Genomic DNA, 23,786 nt, shown 5'->3' with positions numbered 1-23,786 from the left:
AGTCTCTGCACCCCTATGATTAAGCATCTGAACTTTTAAATAAACTATGCTGAATATAATTTCCTCCCATGATCTTGAAGTCATCTTTAATGATGGCATTGTAAACCACACCAAGGTTACAGGAGTATTGGGCTGGAGATATAACTCAGTGGCAGAGCACTTGCCTTGCCTATCTCTTGTATTCCCTTGCACATGCACACGCACACATACACACACACAATGTTCTTAGTACTGTTTGAATTTCCCTAATTTATTAGACTGAGATTTTATGTCAAAAATCTATGATAAAGTGATTTTATCCCGTTTTTTCTTTGTGATTCAGTCTTGTGTGGTTAAAATTCCCAGAAGTTAAAAAAAAAAAAAAAAATCAGATTGCTACTATATTAAAAAATTTTAAAACAGTATTTTCTTAAGTTTCTAATTGCATTATCCTCTCTTTTATACACTATCATCCTGATGTCTCCAAATGTAAATTTTTCAGGTAATAGAAATACACACCTTTGCTTTTCATGGAAAATCTTTTAACAAAATGTTTTACTTCTTATTTGACAGAGTGGCATAAATTTAACTGTTCCTTGATGCAGTCATTATTATGAACATACATTAAGCTGTAATATAAACATGCCTTTAGGGCTTTGCCATACAAGCTCTTTACCCATACTCTATAATAGCCTCTGGTTACTACAGATTTAAAGACTGGAGTATTTGGCCAGTGGACCAGTTTACTTCCCTTTTGGCAGACACCCCACAGCTCTTCCCTGCCCCCCTCTGCTGTTTATCTGTGGGCTTGGAGATGTGTTCAGTGAAGTCATTACAGTATTCATTATGTCAGTTAGGGTCTCCATGAGATCTCAAGGCTCTCCCAAGAGAAAAAGAATTTTTGCTTGCAGACTCTGTAGCATATATACATGGTCTACACTGCTTCTTAATGCTCCTGTGTGCTTAAATAATATTTTAATTGTTTTTCACTTTTAGATCTTCCTACATACTAACATTTATTGCTGCAAAATATTTAAGTAAAAAGTATGTCTAAATCAAAATTTAATTTCCATACATGTTTAAAGCAACAGTTACGAGTTAACATTTGATTTTAAATGGTATTCTTTGGCGGTATGTTCAGAGAAATGGTGACCAGATCTGAATACCAGGAATTATGAGGGGTTGCCAATGCGTTTTCTAGTGAGAAGTATTTTACTTTCCAGTGTTCACTGTGATAAAAAGGTTGATAGTTGAAACAATTTATTGCTGCTTTATAGTATACATAATTAAATGAAACATGTTAAACTCAAGGGAATTTTTAATAGGTTACTTGCAATTGTTATTGCAGGCAACAACTTGTACATGATTTTATTTCCAAATCCACAAAAAACAAATTTTATACAAATCAGCACTGTAAAAATGTCAATTACAGCCCCAGAGGCTTTGCTGGCAGAATAATTGTCTAAATTCTAGGATATGGGAAATAAGGTTTTTTTTCCTGGATTCATCTTTTTTTTTTTTTCCATTTTCTTTCTTCTTCTTCTTCTTCTTTTTTTTTCTTACAAAAAAATTTACAAGTGAAATGTTACTACGAAACTTTTTATAAGGAATTTTTGCAAAACATTTACATTTTACCATCAACTATTTCTGTTTTAAAATCATTATGTAGATTTAATACCCTATGCTGCACATCAATTTATGTGGGATGACAACTTAGTGACATGCATAAAAAAACACCACAAGGCATTAAAATGGAGACTTAAATACAAATATTGTTGCAATAAAACAGTTATAAAATTGAAAAATAGGACCTAAACATCATGCTTATCTAAGTTTGACAAATTAACTTTTTCTCCTAGATTACACACTTTTATTACTGCTCTCATGAGAGTGTGATAAATAATGACTTAACATCAAGTTCTAATGTAATCAGCAACACATACACAAACCTAACCAAAGAAAGTATACTGTAAGAAAAAACTATTCTAACACTGGAGTTCTACCATGATAAATACATAGCTTTGCACTGATAATTACAATAAAGAAAAGTTTTATAACGGTGGCAAAGGGAATGAACAGTGAAATGCCATTAAACAAGACTCTACTGCACATCTGTGCCCTATTACTTATAACAGCTATATCCCACTGAGTCAAATAAAGGACACTGAAATTTACGATTCTTATAGACAGAAAAGTGGACTCAGAATGTTATGCAGAACAGACTGTCAAAATATTTCTAATTTCAGTGGTGAAATGTGCACCTGCTAACACAAATTAATATATTTTATATGCTATAAAGCTATCCAGATTCAGTTTGATAAATTTATAATAGGTCTTATTGTTGATTAAAAATAACTTCCATCTCTGATGAACATACATGGGTTTGCATTAAAACTGGTTCATGGAATAATGATTCAGAGTGCTCAAACTTGGTATTAACAACAACAAAAAGTGTCACTCGAAGGAAACATGATTAAAACATTAAGAAAGTTTCTTTGCATAAAAAAATTTATAGCACTGATTGTGTAGCATAATGATAGATAAAATATATATTTGATGTTTCAGCTCCTATATAATAAAATTAAAATGAACACTACCAAATGCTCCTCTGTACCAAACAAAACAACAAACTGATTCTGATGTCTTAAAGCCAGATACATCAGTTGTTAAGAGTACATTAAATAAAATATACAAAACAATTTACAAAATCCAACTAAAATTTAAAGACTTTGTTACAAGTCTACAAAAGCTTTAAGAAACTTGAAATTTATAACCACAGTGTAAAAATTTTTTTCCTTTAATCTCAAAGCTTTTTTATACAAACTGAAAGCACAAAAGACCTTCAGTTTTATATAACGCTACAAAGGGCTGGCCTAAAGTGTACATAGTGTAAACAGTGATCATTACAGTATTTCTCCTTCATCAAAAATACAAGAAACATCACAATTTTGGAAGAGAATTCATTCACGAGTAGTACTTTTCCTGAAATAATAGAGAATGCACAAGAAAACATGTACCTATATTCAAACAGTCCCCAAATCAATGATGTTAATAAACCAAGCAGGTAAAAACTTTAGTTTTCAAATGGTCAACGTCATTAATTTTGATTCTGTGTAAATAGTTTTAAAAAGAATAAGCATCTTACTAATGCTTAAGCTATTAGAATAATCCAATTTTTTTTTCATATGAAACTTTTGGCCATCTTTCCTAATAAGACCCTCTTCTATAAGATCCTTGCATAAAAGATGAAATATGCTTTTCTTTAGTCACTATCTGACTGTAAAGTATTCTGATATTTCAAAAATAATTTTTGCTTCATAATATATCTCGTATATTCATTAGGCTGTGTACATTTTTAGGAAAAAGTCAGTTACTGACATAATATGAAGACATTACTGTGATATAAATTCCTAATTAAAATTCTAGCACAGTACTCAAAATAAAATGGGAATGGCCAATTTATAGTAAAGGAAAACAAAAAATTATAATGTAGCTAAAAAATAATTTTCTGCTGGCCTTGAAAAAGTGTGATAATTCTTTCTTTGGCTACCAAGTCAAAGCATAAAGAATTCTGCACATTGTCAACATAACTCATATTTACAGAATAAGAAACTACAAAATGATTTATAATCTATGCAAATATTTCCAATATAAACATTTAAAATGAAATTTTGTGGTTCAACCTAGGGTTAGGAATGCAATCAATCCTAACTTTAAAACAATGCATGTTAAGTTGCTTCATTTTATTTTTCTGAAGCTATTATGAGTTGTTTTAACCATTTTTTTCCCAGCATTTTCCTAAGGTTTCAACCTAAAATTTAACCTAAGATTTAGCTCTAAGTTCCTCTTGTGTCTCCAAAATGGAGAAAGTAATTGGATTTCACTGATTGTCTGCATACACACTACTATAATGTAGTGGTAATAAAGATCTGAGATACATCTCAGATTACTGTTTTGGAACTTACCTAATTCAACTTTTGAAGAATTTCTAAGATTTAGAAAAGACGGCCAAAACTATTTTGAGCTGATTTTCCAAAAATCAAGCTAAGGAAATATAGTATTATTTCTATCATCAGTTAACTATCAGTTTTCTGTGCTATAGAGAAAGAGAAAAGAAATACACATAAATTATTACTGCCTGAATTTATAACAAAGTACTTTCAAAGAAAATAAGTCCAATTAAGGTCCAGCCTGCAAACTACTGAGGTCTGTCTTTTTAAACATGTTAATACATGATCTTCAAGAGGGGAGGATTCTGTTTAAAGGTTGTGTGATACATATTTCCAAATAACTACAACTTATAGTATGGAGGAAATACTTTTCCTACCTGTTTCCAGTATATTAGTTTGTTTTTGTATTTTTAAAAATTCAACACTTCATGTGTTGAACCAAAACCCTGGAATACTTAAAGAAGCCAAGAATAAAAACATGATTTCCTACTCTGTAATCCACTCGACCAGCCCATTTCCAGATTTTCAAAGGTGTGTAAACTTAAGTGCAGCACTAGAGGTCTCTGTTATAAATAACTTTTCAGAATTCTTCCATGTTGGTCGAAACATTGGGAGTTGCTGGATTTGAATCTTGAGAAATGGCTGCAACTGTGACAATTCTTGGGGAGCCAAGCACCTCTGTAACAGATGAGTCCAGTTCTCCCGAGGTAACAATGGCAAGAGCTGTCCCACCTCCTTTCTTATTCTGGTGCGTTTTGACATGTTTGGAGAGATGATCACTCCTCATAAACCTTTTAGAACATTCTGGGCATTCAAATCTTTTTTCACCTTTAAGGAAAAACAGTAAATGAAGTTACATACATTTTACTTAAATAAAACTGTAATTTTCAATAATTTCTCTTCTGATCATACTACACTTTTTGTATGGCATGATTTTTTTGTATAGTTTACCTAGAAGCACAATGTTTTCTTTCTGTTTTTATTCTGAAATGCTACCAAACAAGTCCTACAGGAGAAAAATCATGTGAATGAGAATACAAGACCTAAGTTAAAGTCTTGGTTCTGCTATGAACCAGAAATAACAACTGAACAAGTGAAAAATTACTTTGGGTCTCAGTGTCCCCAATCACAAGAAGGCTTCTAATAGATGATCTTGAAGATCTTTTATCAGGTATAGCAAACCATAATATCAAAAGTTCATGTCTATTCATCTTTAAAACTGTTACTTGTGTTTTAGTTTTAATCCTGAGGCATGAAATATTTTAGAACCATTTTAAATAAAGTAAGCCAGGAATTTAGTATTGTACTAAGTTTGTCATAAGGTAAAAATGGGAAGCAGGCATTTCAAATTGAATAGAGCTTTTAGGTTTCTATTATACAAAGGGATCCTTATGCACTTATAGAAATAAACTCTCTTCAAAATATGACAGTTCTGGTAGAACTACTTCAGTCCTCTGGAATAAAAATGGTTAACTAAAAAAGAAAAAAGTCATCTTATTTTTGTACATAATGGACAAGGCATATTATATGTATTATATATATGTATTATATATATATATTTATATATACATATTCTGATATATAAAATGAGTGACTATTAGCTTATAAAATTGTTAGTTAATAAAACAAAGTGATGCTTTCCCATTCTGACAGAACTTGGATAATAAGAAAATTCAGTTTGGATGATTTCATTTTATGGCTCTATCTTTGACTCACCAAGAGAAAATCTATAAGCTCAAGTTTGTCTACATTATTTCCCATTACGTGTTTGCATTTACTTTCTTGAAATATTAAATAATTAAATGACTTAGATACAATTCAAACTAAAAGATATTCAAACTAAAAGGCCGTAAAGGGATATGAATATTACAAATACTGACATTTAGGTAAGGGTGAAAATATTAAACGCAGTTCAGGTTCAATCCTGAACTCCTTTATCTTTTCAATTTTTTCACTTTTCTTTAAAAAGAGAAAAATTGTTCTGGGCACAGTGGTGCATGCATGTAATCCCAGATACTTGGAAGGTTGAGGCAGGATGATTGTAAATTTGAGGCCAGCCTAGGCAACTTGGTAAGACCCTGTCTCAAGATTAAAAAATAAAAAGGGATGGGGATGGGGTTATAGTTCAGTGGTAGTGTGCCACTGGGTTCAATCCCCAGTACTTCCATACCACGAGAGAGAGAGAGAGAGAGAGAGAGAGAGAGAGAGAGAGAAAATTTAAAAGAAAAAAGTCTATTAGCAAATTCTAAACCTGGAAAATCGTCAGACTCTTATTTTATATTTTACAGATGAAAAAGCTGAGTTTCAGAAATTAATTTGCTTGGGAGTCATACCATGCATTAATGGCAAAGCAGGATTCAAGGTGCCTGATTTATGGTCTAAGCTATTTATGCTACACCACAAGAGTAAAACTAGAGCCTGATGTTACTTTATAGCAACAAATACTGTGAATTATCAGAATTGGGTGGTGATAGCCTAAAGACATGGCATCATTCAGTAACAGCTGGAGATCAACCTGTACACAGTGGCCATTTAACAAGTATGTATTGACTGTGATATTCATAAATTCAGTAATTTTTCAACAAATTATTTGCAGATTATTTGCCAGGCACTGCTGCTATTAAAAACAAATAAGTGAGAGTCTCTCACTTTAAGAAGCTTCCATTCTCTTGAGAGTTATTTGCAACCATGAAGAGCTATCAGTTCCAGTAAAGAAATTCTACTCCCCAGCTACTCAGTGGCAAATGGTAAAGGTAAATGGGAAATAATGGTGATGACACTGTCTACTCAGTGGGGGCATCCAATTAATTTTAAGCAATAAAAGTTGCCTGCAATCTCATATGTGCAAATCATATTATATAATAACTTTCATTAGGGGAGTGACTCATTTTAGTTCATTATCCTTTTCCACAGGGAAGTGTATTTTGTGTTTTGTCAGATAATTTATAAATTTCCCACCCTTAGCAAACATTATCAGTATACTTTAAGTATACTGTAACTCAAGGACATAGAATGCTTACACTAAATATATATAATATCTTTTTAATAATTACTTTTATAATTATTCACAATATATGATTACTTTTTATAATTAATGCATATAATTATCAAAACTGTTGGTACTAGTTACTGTGGTAGACAGAATGGCCCTATAAAGACCTCCAATCCCTGAAACCTGTAAATATGTTACATGGTAAAAGAGACTTCGCAGATGTAACTAAGCTTATAGAGTTTAATACAGTTAATACAGGGCAAGTATTCTGAATTATCTAGGTTGACTTACTCTAACCACATGAACTGGTCAAAAAAGAGTGCTTTCTTTACCTGGAGTCAGAGAGATTAAAAGTGGGAGAGGGAGCTGACCTGAATAATGGGAAGGGGCCACAAGGCAAGACTGCAAAGAAATATGGGCAGCCTGCCTCCAAAAGCAAACACTGGGAGCCCAGTTAACAGGTACCAAGGGAAAAACAGGGACCTTAGTCCTACCACAGCCAAATGCTGTATTTAACTGCCTGTGGGAATGAGTTTGGAGCAGATACTTTCCCAGAGTCTTCAGGAAAGAATGGGGCCCTGCTGATAACCTGGATTTTGGTTCTGTGAGATGCTGAAAAGGGTCCTCAACTAAGTCCACTCAGACTTCTGACCTAATGAAACTGTGAGATAATAAAACATGCTGGTGTATGTATGATGTTCTCTTCAATTCTTGTTTTATATTTTTTATAAAAACCAACACAGAATTTTTCCAAATATTTACTTGTACTTAAGTAATTGTGATTTTTTTTCTTTCATCGGTAATTAAAGTACCTGATTTTCAAATGTTCAAACATCTTTTTCATTCCTGGAATAAACTTTGCTTAGTTATGATGCATTATCTTTTTTACATATTGCTGGATTTAGTTTGTCAAAATTTTATTGAGAATTTTGACACCTAAACTTTTTATACTGGTCTGCAGTGTTCTCCTTCCCTTGTGAAGCCTTGGGTTTTGTCATATTACTGTGGGCTTTGTACAGTGAGTTGGAAAGTGTTTCTCTCATTAATTTTCAGACACTGTAGAACTGTCATTTCTTTCTTAAGTGGTACAATTTGACAATCAAATCATTGGGGCCCTGGGTTTTCTTTGTTCCAAGTTTTAAAATACAAGTCCAATTTCTTTAACAAATATAGAACTATTCATGTTTATCTATCTTTTTAAATTTTTTATTTGTTCTAATTTGTTGTATATGACAGAATGAATTTATACATTTTGATAGATCATACATAAATGGAGTGTAATTTCTCATTTTTCTGATTATTATCTATTTCTTGTTGAACAAGTATTCATAGTTTGTGTCTTTTAAGGAGTTGATTCTAAAATTTAGGGAGAGGAGTTATGCTCAGCATTCCTTCATTACCCATTTAATGTCTACTGGGTCTTTAGTAATGTTGGTAAATTTTCTTGGGAGTCTAGCTAGAAGACTTGTCAGTTTTAGCTTTTCGACAAACTAGATTTTGTTTTGATTGAATTTCTTTATTTTTTCCTCTATTATCAAAGTATTTGTGCTTTTTATAGTTTCCTAACTTCTTGCTTTGGATTTAATTTGCTCACTTTCTAGTTTCCTACCATGAAAGCTTATTAGATTACTGGCTGAAGACATTCCTTTTTTTAATAGAAGGATAATAGAAGGATTTAATTTTATAAATTCACTCTAAGCATCACTTTACATGAATCCTACAAATCTTTTTTTTTTTTTTTTTTTTTTTTGGTACCGGGGATTCAACTCAGGGGCACTTAACCACCGGGCCACATCCCCAGTCCTTTTTATATTTTATTTAGAGACAGAGTCTCACTGAGTTGCTGAGGCTGGCTTTGCACTCACGATCCTCCTGTCTCAGACTCCGGAGACGCTGGGATTATAGGCCTGCACCACTGCACCTGGCCTACATTCTTATTATGTTGTATTTTCATTCAGCTGAAAATAATTACTAATTTCCCTTGAGACTTCCTCTTGATCCATCAGTTATTTGGAAATGTGTGATTTAATTTCTATTTGAGAATTAAATAGATATTTGAGGATTTTCTAGATATTTTTGTTATTTGATTTATAGTTTAATTCACTGATGATAATAACATACTTTGAATGATTTTTGTTCTTTTTAACTTGTTAAGGAGTGTTCATAGCCCAGAATATGGTCTCCCTCCATGTTACATGTACCTTAGTTCTCCAACACTGACCTCCATCCCCAGCCCTATCTACTTTATTTTGAGTCAGGTTCTGGCTATGCTGTTCAGGCTAGGCTTAAATTTGTGAACTGCCTTAGCCTCCCAAGTATCTAAGATTACAGGTATGTGCCTCCATAGGCTCCATCTACACTTGAATAAAATATATATTTTGCTGGAATAAGCTTTGAAGTGAGTTTTTGAATGTAATTAGTTGGTTTGTTTACAAGAATGTCATCTGATGGTTAGGTATGGTGATACAGGCCTGTACTTCCAGTTATTTGGTGGACTGAGGCAGGAAAAGTTTGAGGCCCAGTTTCATTCATTTAGTGAGACCCTGTCTCAAAATTAAAAATAGAAGTGTTGCAGTTCTGTGGTAAAGCACCCCTGGGCTCACCCCAGTGGGACCCTCCCCTCAAAAAAGGCCATCTGACAATTTTAATTAATATGTTTAAACCATGTGACTTTAATATAATCACTGATTTGACTAGAGTTAAGTCTATCATCTTATTATCTATTTTCTGTTTCTTTGTTTTCCATTCTTCTATCTCCCCCTTTCCTTTTTATTTTGGCTTAATATTTAATGTTCTAATTTATAGAATTAGTTAATTCTACAATATATCAGTTAACTGACTGATAGGAGCTGCATATTAATTTTAAATTTTTATTATTTGTTCTTCCTTCTAGTTTCTCTCTAGTAATATTTATTTTTGCCATGAAGAACTTGCTTATTATTTCTCTTGGAGCAAATCTGATGCCAAAAAATTCTTGGTCTTCCTTCATCTGAAAATACCTTTACTTGGCTTTTGTTACTCAGGATATTTTCACTGGACATAAAATAATGAACTGACAGTTTCTGAGGAGAAATCTGCCATCATTGGAATTTTTGTTCCCCCATATGTAAAACATGTTATTTTCCTTTGGCTCCTTTTAAGATTTTTTCAATATCTTTAATTTTCTTTTCTTACTTCTCTCTCTAGATACAGGAAGTTTCTCTAGATCCAGTGTCTTCTGCTGTATGTGGGGGTGCACACCTGTAATCTCAGCAACTAGGGAGACTGAGGGCAAGTAGGATCACAAATTCAAAGCCAGCCTCAGCAACTTAGTGAGTTCCTAAGCAATTTAGGAAGACCCTCTCTCAAACAAACGAACAAAAAGGGTTGAGGTTGTACAGCTTCCCAAGGTTTGATTTCTGGTACTAAAAAAAAAAAAGGGAGGGGCCAGCTGTGCAGCTGTGTTTTCTGCCTATAAATACTTATGCAGCATCCACAGGATCAAACCTGGGAAACAAAGCAGGTGAAAAACACCTTTGAACTCACCCATCTTATGCACTGTTTAAGTGTGATTTCACTCCTCAGTTGCCTATTACTGTTTAATTTTCACTATGGTCATTTAGATGCTCAGTATAACAGATTGACTCCGTCCAGAGTTTTCGATGTAATCAAAATGGGACTGATAGGCTTCAGAGAGCAGATAGCTTGATTTATTTGTGGCTGATAGTGAACTCAAAAACAACAGTTCTGACCATTTTGCAACTTGCTGAAGAATCTGTGTAAACAATTCTGGGGGAAACTTCAGTATAACTGATAAAGAGTTCTCGGTCTCATCTATTCGATCCAATTTTTTAATTTTTTTTAAGTTTTAAAATAAACATTTATTAGGCATCTATGTGCCAAACACATCAGTGTGAAACAACTGTTTTTTGCAATCACAGAACATAAAATTAAATTCATGAAATCAAAAATGTTTCTTAGGGGCTGGGGTTGTGGCTCAGTGGTGGAGTGCTTGCCTAGCACATGTGAGGCATTGGGTTCAATCCTCAGTACCACATAAAAATAAATAAATAAAAATAAAGGTATTGTGTCCAACCATAACAAAAATTTTTTTTAAAAGTTTCTTAAAAAGTGAAAGTTCTATACTAGGATAATAATACAGTAAGTGTATAAGACATCTACAATAAAATATTCATAAGGGTAAACTACATTACTACATGAACACAATGAATATGTACATCTATACAACTGAAATGCACATTAAAATAATAGTAAAGGCAAAAAAAAGGTTAAATCTACAACAACAAAAAGTAGGAAAGAAGTCATCAAAATAAGGATGCCGTCACATTGCTGCAAATGAAAACAGAGATTATCAAAGAAGAAGGTATGTTCTAGAAGAGAGCCAATCTATCTTCTGAAGAAATCTGTAAGCGTCTGGGACTCAAAATTGTGAGAGGGAAACACAGAGTATAAAATGGAAAATTAAAATCTATACATAGTATATAAGACCTAATATCAATTTTGGGATAAATAAAAATTGGAGCAAAATATTTGAGGATCTGTATCTAAAGAAACATATTACCTGGGCTGGGGTCATATTATTGTCCTTTGCTAATTAGACATCTTCCAGTGTAACACAGTGCCCCACCCAATGGCCTTAAAATGAAAGCCACCCGCTCATAATAAACTTTTCAAAATCTTTCACTTAAAACACATTCTTCAATCACGATTAACTTGAACAAAAAAGAAGATTCACTGGACGATTCAGAAAAAGCAAGATACAGACAAAAAATTATATTGAATGAAATAAATATGAAAAAAATTTTCTAGATGAAAAACTCAAGATTGTTTCGGCAAGCACATGCATCCATATTAGGAAAAGAGCAAGAAGTAAAAAATAAACAATAAAAGGCACTGTTGGAAATGAAAAAACAATTCGATGAAATATGTGATGATAGAGTTAAAGAATGTCACAGAAAATAAAAGATAAAGAGACAAGAGGTAACAAAAAATGTAAGACATAAAAAAAAAGTCATCAATCTAGCAAGTTCAACATCGATCTATTAATAGTCTAGTAAGAATAAAGAAAAAAGGGGGATGAAAATGTGAAAAAAGAGATTACCCAGAGTTGAGTTCAACTAGCTGGCATAATAAATGAAAACCTATACCTAAATACATCATTATGAAATTAATAAAACAACAAAGATTAAAGAAGTTCTTGTTTAAAAAAAAAAAAAAAGCATGTGGGCATGTCAACAAGACATAAAAGACATAAAAGCCAGGCATAGTGGTGCACATGCATATAACCCCAGCAACTTGGGAGGCCGAGACAGGAGGGTTGCAAGTTTGAGGCCGGCCTAAGCAACTTAGCGAGATCCTGTTTCAACTTAGCGAGATCCTGTCTCAACTTAGCGAGATCCTGTCTCAAAATAAAAAGGGATGAGGATGTGCTCAGTAGTTAAGCAACGCTGGGTTCAATTCCCAGGACCAAAAAACACAAAAAACAAAAACAAACAAAAAAGCCCACATGAACCAATGTGAAAGACTTTCTGAAGGCCAAATATTAAACAATTTGAGCAAGAAAATAAATGATGACAGTAGTGGATTATGAACCAAAGAATATGAATCCAGACTAGTGTAAATGAATGAATAAACAAACAATTGGGGATGAAGGCATAACTTTTCCTTCCATGAGAATTCCAACAAAAAATTGTATAAGGAATAAAGGAAATGGACAACACTCTTCAGAAACCCAGAGAAATAACTGCTGTAGTCAAGATTCACTAAGGAACTCTAAAAGTGAAGATCTAGTGTCTTTCTTTAAGGAGAAACAGTATCTATCTGCATAGACTCCGAAAATATTCCCATAATGCTCCCCAAATATTTACTAATCACTGTGGTTGATTTAACATATGTTTACAAATTCTTTGCTAAGCCTTCCAGGAGGTGAAATTAATTCTCAACCCCTTGAGTGTGCACTGAATTGAATGACTTGTTTCTAACAAACAGAATATGGAAAAAAAAAAAAAAACTTTACAGTGAAGAAACTTGGCATACTTGTTAGCCAATGATCAGGATTAGTAAGACATAATTACACTGGGTATACATCTCATATGATGAAATGAGAAAGGCATTAACCTCTGTGATATTCTTCCCAACAATTCATGATCTTGTTCAGTCCAGTCTAACAATTCAATCTCATCAAGAGAAAACATAAGACAAACCCAAATTAAGGAACATTTTACAAAATACCTAGCCTAGTATTTGTTAAAAGTGTCAAGGTAATAAAAGATAAGAAAATAATTGGAAAAGGTCAGAGACTGCAAGAGACTAAGAAGTCATGACAAATAAATACAATGGGTTATTCTAGATTTAAACCTAGAGAAGTATATTCATGGCAAAGCCTATAGTTTAACAGTATGGTAAAAATGTTAATTTCTTAGTTTAATTAATAAGAAGTTAGCAACAAGGGAAGCTTCATAAAGAAAATATAAAAACTTCATATTATCTTTATAACTTTGAAGCATAAAATTATTCCAAAATAAAAAGTAACAAAGTTATAAGGGAAAAAAATCATGTCACCTTTTAAAAAACCCAAGAGAGAGTGACAATAGATTTTTCACTGGTAAAATAGAAGTGAAAAGACAAGAGAGTAATGCAATTAATGTTTTGAGGGACTATAGTTTTGAATCTAGAACACTATATTAGTCAAATCAAATTAAGTGAAAAAGCAAAACAAAGCAGTTTTCAGACAAAATTACTATCACTTTTTTTTCTTGGTTAGGAAGCATTTCAGAATGATTTCCAGCAACCAAAGGAGTAAGCCAAGAAAAATGAAAAAAATGACATCTTTGAAACCAACGTGAGATCTAAAGCATAGAGCAGGCAAGAAAAGTCCCATGATTACAGCTATGCAGGACCCTACACAGTGATCAGTCCATGTCCAATCAGAAACATGGAAAGCGCCATATATTGAGAAAATTAATGGAGTTTATACTATTCTTGAAAATTTGAAATAATTAAAAAGGTGATGAAGTTAGATAATGCAAGGAAAAAAGGAAATTAGAAACTCCAAGAGAAACTAAAAACAATACAAAGAAACATAATAATAGTACATATCTGAACATAATGCAATTATTTAGTAATTTTCAACTTTAAAAATCAAAATATCAAAAACATATTAGCATTTATTGATGAGAATACAAGCATTTTAACCTCAAGAGAATGAGAAAGGGTAAACTTTTAGGTGAGTGAAATTAAGAGGATAGAAAATAAAGGAGAGACATGCTAATATCCATACTATAGAGGGCTAATCAAGAGATGTGTGGCCTATATACAGCTATAAAAGATGATCTTTTAGCTGAGTATGGTAGCCTACACCCATAATTCCAGCTATCTGGCAGGCTGAGGCAAGAGGATCATAATTTGGGACTAGCTTCAGCAATTTAGCAAGACCCTATCTCAAAATCAAAAGCGGGATGTAGCTCGGTGGTAAAGCACCCCTGGGTTCAATTCCTAGTATGACAACAACCACAACAACATGAGGAGGAAGAGAAGAATAATTAATAAAATGAAGAAGAAATAAGTAATTAAAAAAATAAATCTTTTAAAACTTTTGCAGTGCTGAAGATCAAAATCAAGGCGAATGTACCAACTGCAATATTGCCAGCCCAATACAAGACAATCTATTAGATGGTGCCAAGTTAGGTAAGTTATTAACTTTCAATGCTAGATGTCAATAGATATTGGTAAATATTGATAGACCATTAGTATATTATTTAGATATATAGTAGAAATCAAAGGAAGAAAAAAATGCAATAGTTCAATGATTAAAAATGATTTTCTTTTAGGAGTGAAATAGGAATGTTAACCTCCTTAATATTGTTAAGCTCCTTTATAGGATTTGATTTTTAAAAGCTACAATCATGTGCCATTTTGAAAACCTTTACATTTTTTCCCCAAAACAAATATCTTCACTATTTTCAGCAGTGACTAAAAATAACTCATTTATTCATTCATAGTAATAAGTCAGTGTGTATCTAGTGATAGTAGTGGTTAAGACACTGAATAAAATGGGTTTTGTCATGCATGTTCAAGGCTTTCAACTTAATATTCATAATTATTCTAAAAGGTATTTTGTTTCTTTTTTTTCTTTTTTGTGGCGATGCTGGGGCTCAAACCCAGGGCCTCACACATGCTGGGCAAAAGGTTATGTATACCACAGAGCCACATCTCCAGCCTCTTCACATGCTTTCAACAAACTCAATAAACGAGTAGAAGTTACAATGTTAAAATCTTTAAAAGTAACATTTGTAAATATGCTGATATTGAGTTTACTATTTGTGTTACTAAGTTTTGTTTTGTTTCATGGTACTGGTGATAGGGCCTTGTATAGTGAGGTAAATGCTCTACCATCAATCTATATTTCTAGTCCCTAACAAGTTGTAATTAAACAATTTTGGATTGGTGTATTTAAGACATTTGCATCAATAAACATTAAGATATATTTGATTCTCAATTATCAAGCTAGTAGATGATGATGATGGTGTGGATCATTTTTTTAAAGAAATGGCCTCAATAACTGACAACTGTTAATATTTAACTTTAAAGCATATGTACATGTAAATCCTTGAGTAAATTTGTCTTATATATCTGTGTGAATATAAATGTGTGGCACAGCAGGATCTTATGAACATAGCATCTTTTGGAAAAAATGATGCAATCACAGTGTGAGTTTCCAAATCGAAGTGGCAATTTTTCTTAACTTTCTTAATCTTTCTTACTGGTACTCCAAGGTGGAAATACAATATTCCTCTTCTACAGCATAAATAGCAGATAATTTTCCACAAAAGATAGAACATTATGGAATTAATTTAAATCACATCACATTTGATAGTGTCAAAGGTGAGTTGGCATTAAAGGCCTCATAAAATACAGGAAGGTCTAAAAACTTTTATAAAAAAAAATTACAACTCACAGTTTTAGTACTAAGTCCTCCAGAGACTGAGTCAAAATACTAATACTCACTGTTGTTATTACTATATGTGCATGTCAAATTAGATAATTTTGCATTTAACATCTTTTTCTTTTCTGAGACTGTTCAAAGGAGTTAATTTCTATCTCAGTGTTGCTGTTATAATCAAATGAAATAACATTAGAAAATCTGATATATGGTAGTTGATCAAAAAACGTTAGTTCTAAGTCACGCGGAGTAGCACATGCCTCTAATCTCAGTGACTCAGGAGGCTGAGGTAGAAGAATCACAAGTTAGAGGCAAGCCTCAGCAATTTAGCAAGACCCTGTCTTCAAATTTAAAAAGGACTGGGGATGTAGCTCAGAGGTAGACTGCTCCTGGGTTCAATTCCAGGGGCCTCCCCCAAAGAAAGAGTCAATTCTAGTTCTCCTTTGGTTCCACATATACCTTGGTACAAGTTATGGCTAATTCAATAATCTACTTAAATCAATTTGTTTAGCAGTTAAATACTGGATATATGACAGGCATGTTCTAAATAGAAAGGATGCACGTTCTGAGAATGAGAGAGCAAGAGAGAACACGAGAGAGAGAGAGAGAGAGAGAGAGAGAGAGAGAGAGAGAGAGACAGAGAGAGACACAGACAGACACAGACAGAGAGACAGAGAAAGCCTTCTTGGACGTTAAGACCTAATATGGCAATTAAATAGTATGGTACTGGTAAGGAATTGACAAAAGTCTCCAAACAGAGAATTGAGAAATTGAGCCACACTTGAAGGGGGATAGTATGTGAGAGAACTATTATTAGAGATTGACAGAGAAAGAATGAATAGACAAGAAATGACTTCCTAATTGAACACAGTGGCACATCCCTGTAATTCTAATGACTTAGGAGGTTGTGAGGCAGGAAGAACAAGAGCTTGAAGTTAGACTCAACAAGAGTTTGAAATTAGTCTCAGCAACTTAGTAACTCTCTCAAATTAGAAAAATAAAAGGGCTAGTGGTATAGGTCCATGCCCCTTGGTTCAGCTCCAGTACATAACCCCTCCTCCCCCGCAAAAAAAGAAAAATAAATGACTTTCCATATGGAAGAGAAATAAAATGGCAGCCCTGATTCATTTGATCATCAAAAAAAAAAAAAAAAACAAAACAGACTGAACAAACCAAAAACCTCCAGGCTGTTAAAAGACCAAATTTACAAAAAGAAAACTCTAAAGTCATTAAAAGAAAAAGTTCGAAAAAACTTAAAAAAATCTTGGAATAGAAGAAAATTTCATAACAAAAAGCAAAAGACAAAAGAGTTCTGTCTAACTAAATAAAACTATGTGCTATGACAAAGGATAGCACAATGAAAAAGGTTGAAACAGAGAAACTGCAATATATAATAAGAAAACAATTCAAAGACAAATGAGAAACAGAAAAGCAGAAAAAAATATAAATGACCCATACACATATGAAAAGATGCTTAATCTCACTGACAATTAGGAAAAATAAAAATAAAAATAAAATAGAAACCATTTTAGATAAACAAAAACTTTTGAGGCCTCACACTACTAACAAGTTAGCACACAGCAAAGTGGAAACTAATGTTCCCTACAGTGAGTAGAGATCATAACAGCCACTGTGGAGACCTTTTAGCTATTATCTGGCATAACCAGACATATATATTCTCTAGCATCCAGTAAACCACTTCTCCACATGTTCACTGAATATTCACAGCAGCAAAATTTGTGACAGCAAAAAAACTAACAATAACCTCAACCACCTGGGAAATGAATTAATATAGGTGGTAGAGTCATGTGACACAATACTACATAGCTGCTAAGACACAGATACTTGAAAATATACATTTATATGTGCTTACTTCTTAAACAGTAAAATTATGACTGCAACATATCATTTATGTAACAGTTTTTAATTTAAACATTATTTTATTTATAAAATCATGAATAATATGTGTAAAGCTATTAGATGCATTAAAAACTATAAATTAATAAAACATTAATAAACAGAAGCTGTGAATATTGTGTCTTCAATATTGTATCTTCAATATTGACTTTCTTAAGAGATCTGTTTTACTAAATATAATTTATTTTTTATTTTTTGTGGTGTTGGGGATTGAACTCAGAGTCTCACATATGCAAAGCAAGTACTCTATTAAGGAGCTACATCCCAGCCCCTCAGAAAATAAAATATTAACAATGCTAGTTCTGAGTGATAGCTGCATATGTGTTATATTATTCTTGATGAATTTTCTGAATTTGTAAAGACAAATCAAAACTAATACAGGTCACTACTAAGATTATAATCCAATTGTCTTTATACCTATTTAAAGGCTGATGAAAAATATTATGGGAATTCAACAAAGTAAGAACACAAGATAAGCAAATGGAACAAATTCCAAGTCATTTAAATAAGCTGATAAAGTTTATAAAAAGTAGAATAAAATACATTTCAGGAATAAAGTAAAAAAAATTTATCATCAACACCTTTTACATAATTGCTAAAGTGAATTCTTAATTTGTATATTTCTAATCGTAGATAGCTAACCTATCACTAAAACTTTCATCTAAGTACTAAAAAAAAAAAAAAAAATAAGTAAAACATACAAGTCCTACTAAAATAAACCAACTAACCTGTATGGGTTCTTCTATGTCTCTGAAGCTCATCACTCCTTGTGAATCTTTTACCACAAAACATCCAGTTGCATATAAAAGGTCTTTCTCCAGTATGCCAGCGGAGATGTGCTCGGAGGTGAGATGTTTTACCATAAACTTTTCCACATCCTTCAATATGACAGATATGCTGTTTCTTTTTTCCAGGTTCATTACTGCTCCTAACAAAAAACAAAACCAAACAATAATCACATTTTCAAAACTAAGTTTATAATTATGAAAAAACAAATGGGAATCAAGATAATTAAACGATGCTTTTCTAAATAGGTTTGTTCGATTGTAATTCCACAACTGTGGAAATTTCAATTAAAGAAAAAGTAGCCAGATGTGGTGGCATACACCTGTAATTCCAAAGAGACTTGGGAGGCTGAGGCTGGAGGATCTTAAGTTCAAGGCCAGTCTTAGCAACTGATATCTTTAGCAATTTAGCAAGACTGTCTCAAAACTTAAAATAATGAAAAGTATTGGGGGTGTAGCTCTGTGCTTAAATACCTTTTGGTTCAGTTTCTAGTACCAAATAAAATAAATAAATTGGGTTTGTATACTGAAAACAAAAATGCTATAAAAACTTGTTAATAACTTCAATGCTTATGTCTACTATGGACCTCATGTTTCTTCCCTCATAGGCTCTTTCCTTGGGGAAAAGATTAATTCCTTGGGGAACTAATCTCTAAGTTTTTAAAGACACTTTAAAATTCTCCTCTAAAATACCAAAAAGATGGCTAACTCCTGTTAAGAAAATAAGATGCAGAATTTCATTTCCAGCAGGACAGTGTGAGGAGTTCCTTGGGTCTGCTTCCCAGTAAAACTGATGAAAATTATAAAACAAACACAATACGATTTATGTTTCTGGAAATGGTCCCAAGAACAAATAACAGCAAATAAACATTTATTCAAGTAAATCTAACAGAACTGGTAAGAGCAATGAGAGTCTGTGGTTTTTGAATCAAGACTCAATCCTTCCCTTCTTCCTTGCACCTTCATGACACAAGAAACAGACTGATGCAACCAAGAACATGGTTCCCTCTCCTCCCACTTCCCAGTTGGACAACTTTTTCCCAAGAGGAGCAGGATATAGCATTTCTCATCCTACCCCCAGCTACCCACTATTGTGTTTAAGTTCCAGGTGAGTGTGAGGCTGAGAGGGCTCGAGACTGCCTTCTTCCATCTGCCCCCAACCCTGGAACGTAGGTACTACCTTGGAAGTGACATGATGAAAAAACTGTGCTCCAAATGGCCACTGAGCTATTTCATTCACAATTCATAAACTGGAGCTTCTAAGCTGGAAGAGGCAAGCTGAGAAGACCTGAGGCTATTGCTGTCCCTGCCACCATGCACTCGGCTCCTAAAATAGGGTATCACTCAGAGAGAAATGTACCATTGTCTCAACTACCAGCTGGAGAGCCATGACTCAAATTTTGCACAGAAAGAGAAGCACGCCAGAGAGCTCCAAATCTCTTCCTAAAGGAAATGACAATTTACAACAAAGTTGAAAAAGTTCAAGTCTAAGGGTGCTCTCAATAAAGTGGATATCGTTACAAAAGAGAACTGAGAAAAGACTTAATGGATTCATTTGAGATAAAGACTTACCTCAAAATTTGTTGATTAACAAATGAAAAAGGGGAGATCACTATCATTCTTATAAAAATAAAAAGGATTATAAAGTAATACTATGAACCATTCCTTAGATGAGACAGACAAATTTCTAGAGTCAAGAATAGTCCCCATCAGAATAAACACATAATAAGTAAGGAGACTGAATTAGTAATCAAAACTACCCAAAAGTAAAGTCCAGGATTAAACAGTTTCACTGGTCAATTTCAGAAAGCATTTAAAGAATATTAGTTCTTTAAAAACTTGTTCAAAAATAAAACTGGAGAGAACTCATCTCCACTCATTCTATGAATTCAGTATTACTATTTCCCAAACCAGATAAAGTCATTACAAGAAAAAAAAAACCAAAGACCAGTATCTCTTTGGGTATAGGTACAAAAATTCTTGACAGAATGCTACCAAACTGAATCCAAGAACATGTAAAAATAACTATACACCATGATCAAGCTGGATGTGTTCCAGAAATGCAAAATGCTTTAACATCTGACAATCAACTAATGTAACATATTGGTAAAATAAAAAATAAAAGCACATGATCACTACAACAAATGCAGGAAAGCATGTGACACAATCAAACATCCTTTCATAATAAAAATACTCAACAAAATAGGAATAGAAGGAAGCTTCCTTAACTTGATAAAGGGACCCAGAGCTAAGATCAGAAACAAAACAAGGATGTATACTTTTACCACTTCTATTCAACACTGTACTCAAAGTTCTAGACAAGGCAGTTAGCATCAGGTGAAGGGGAGGGCAGGGGGAGAGAAACTGAACCCTCTTCAAGAGTGGAAAACTGTAAAAGCTTTATTCACAGATGCTATAAACTTACATGTAGAAATATTAAGGGATTCACGGGAAAAAAGTTCTAGAACTAATGAAAAATTTAGCAAAAGTTTTAGGTCATCGGATCAATATATAAAAAGCTTATTTTTTGTACACTTGGAATAAACAATCAAGAAATCCATTTCATTTATAATATTCAAAAAGAATAAAATCAGAATAAATTTAACAAACATGCAAAAATTACACTCTAAAAACTATAAAACATTGATGAAAGAAGTTAGCAAGAATCTAAATAGAAAAACACCCCATTTGCATGGGTCAAAAGATTTAATATTGTTAAGTTGGCAATATTCCCCAAACTGATCTGCAGATTCAACGCAATTCCCATCACAATTCCCATCACAATGACAACCAGCATTTTTGTAGAAACTGACAAGCTGATGCTAAAAGTCACATAAAATTCCAAGTCTTGCTAAAGAGGCTAAAAGATTTAAAAAAATAACAAAGTTGGAAGACACCACTTTTCCTGATTTCAAAAGTTATGACAAAATCATAGTAATCATGACAGTATGTAACTGGCATAAAGATAGATTTCAATGAAATAGAATTGAGTCAGAAATAAACCCATATGTCTATGATAAATCATCTTTCTTATTTATTTATTTATTTATTTTTTGTGGTGCTGGGGATTGAACCCAGGGCCTTGTGCATGCGAAGCAAGCACTCTCCCAACTGACCTATTATCCCCAGTCCCGATTAGTTATTTTTGAGAAGCGTGCCAAGACAAGTCATTGGGAGAAAGGATAATCTTTTCAATTAATGGTGTCTGATGAACCCCTTACCTCATACCACATACAAAAATTAATCCAAGGTTGATCAAAGATCTAAACATGAGAGTAAAAACTATAACTCTCAAAAGAAAACCAGATTCTTTGTGGTCTTATATTTGGCAATGAATTTTTAGATATCACACCAAAAGTAGAAATAATCATAAGGAAAAAAAAATAGAAAAAAAAATTGAATTCATAAACACTGGTGCTTGATACAAAGGATACTATTCTCCAAAGGTATACAAATGACCAAGAAATGCATGAAAAGATGCTCAACATCAATAATCATTGGAAAATTTCTAATCAAAACCACAATAAGATCTCTCTTCAATCCCACAATTAGCTATAACAAGTCAGATAATGGCAACTATTGGCAATGATATGAATAAACTGGAACTCTCACACATCACTGATAGAAATGTAATACGGTGCAGTAACTTTGGAAATCACCTGGCAGTTCCTCAAATGATTAAACCATAGGACCCAGCAATACCATTCCAAGGCACATACACAAGAGAAATGAAAAACGTGACCACACACACACACTTCTACACAAATGTTTACAGCAGCATTATTCACAATGCTCAACAGGGAAAAAATCCAAATATTCACCAAGTGATGAGAAAAACAAAATACAGTCCACATAATGGAATATTATACATACATAAAAAAGGAATGAAGTATTGATCATGTCACCATGACAAAATCTTGAAAGCATTAATGCTAAATGAAAAAAGCCACCCACAAAAGACCACACATTTCATAGTTCTATGTACTTGAAATGTCCAGAACGGACAAATCTATAAAAACAGAAATTTGTTTCACAGTTGCATAAGGCTAAGAAGGTTGGGAAACTGATAGCTAAAGTACACAGGACTTCTTGGAAAAAAAAAAAAAAAAGAACACAGGACTTTTTTCAAGGATGACGAAAACACTCTAAAATTGATTATGGTGATGGTTGTACAATTCTGTGAATGTGTTAAAACCATCAAACTATACTCTAAATGGGCAAATGTCATGGTGGGTGAGTTATTTTTATATTAACAAGAGTGTTTAAAATTTTTACAAAATAAATTGATTAAAAAAAAAAGCATGAGGTACAAGGCAGAGGATCACTCAAGTCTCACTCCTAGAACACCCCAATTTAATTCCCTTAATGATATTACATTCCAACTTCTGGGCTACAAAGTCATTGAGGTTCCAGGAATCAAAGCAGGTAGCTAATGACTTCATTTTAAGTACTGTTTTATACCTTCAAGAGAGTTAAGAGTTGAAAACAGAGCATTTACCTTCCCTCTCCTTCCCTACAATTAGGACAGGAACAGGCAACTCTTCGAAGTCTCTTGCCAGGTTGCACCTCTTGGTCAGAAGTCTGCTGGCCTTGCTGCAAATGCACTTGAGTGAGTTGATCAGGACTAACAGCACCTATCGTGGCATTAGCAATTCCTCCAACTGCTACCGTTACAGGAGCTATAGTAGCCTGCTGGACTTTCACTCCATCTTGTCCTTGCTGCTGACCTAAAAAGGAAGAAGGGGGGAAAAAAAGAGTATATAATGTTTTCTATTTCTAAAGAAAGAAAATAATTCCATGTGCATTTTTGTTGGGGGCGGACATTATAGGTCTGAAATCAGGGCCTTGCACATGCTAGGCAAGCACTCTAACACTGAGCTACATCCCCAGTCCCCAGGTAGGTATTTTAAAGCTAACATATTTGCTCTAATAATCTGTGTCATGTACAAAAGAAAGAAGTTAATGACTGATACTATGCCAACTCTCCTAAAATTTAATACTGATTTTTATTTTAGTAGCTCAAACTGTCTCTTTCTCTAGTTGATGGGGCTATACATAAAATAGTTAACCTTCCTTGTGGCTTAATTTCTCCCTCCAACTATAAAAGGAAGATAATAATACTTGCCACCTACCTATCTCACTGAAGTACTGTGAGAATTCATGAGATACTTGAAAAACATTCTGAGATCCTCAAATGAAAAATGCTACATAAATACAAAGCA

At 33.2% G+C, this 23,786-nt stretch overlaps 1 protein-coding gene across 2 annotated transcripts in view; it reads right to left on the bottom strand.

Annotated features, from left to right (window-relative positions):
* Nucleotides 1-1,421: 1,421 nt before the first annotated feature.
* Nucleotides 1,422-23,786, bottom strand: part of Sp4 (Sp4 transcription factor) — a 67,978-nt gene continuing 45,613 nt past the window's right edge. For both annotated transcript variants that reach the window (XM_047562331.1, XM_047562332.1), the window contains exons 4-6: nt 23,063-23,291; nt 18,508-18,707; nt 1,422-4,757 (exon numbers count right to left, since the gene is read on the bottom strand). In XM_047562331.1, the coding sequence (XP_047418287.1) occupies nt 4,510-4,757; nt 18,508-18,707; nt 23,063-23,291 (677 nt within the window). In that variant the 3' untranslated portion in view covers nt 1,422-4,509. The remainder of the gene's footprint in view (nt 4,758-18,507; nt 18,708-23,062; nt 23,292-23,786) is intronic.

The sequence above is a fragment of the Sciurus carolinensis genome, chromosome 8 (genome assembly GCF_902686445.1).
Source record: "Sciurus carolinensis chromosome 8, mSciCar1.2, whole genome shotgun sequence".
In the NCBI taxonomy this organism is placed as follows: Eukaryota; Metazoa; Chordata; class Mammalia; order Rodentia; family Sciuridae; genus Sciurus; species Sciurus carolinensis.
Note: the sequence above shows the minus strand (reverse complement) of the source record. Positions and strands in the feature narration are given on the sequence as shown.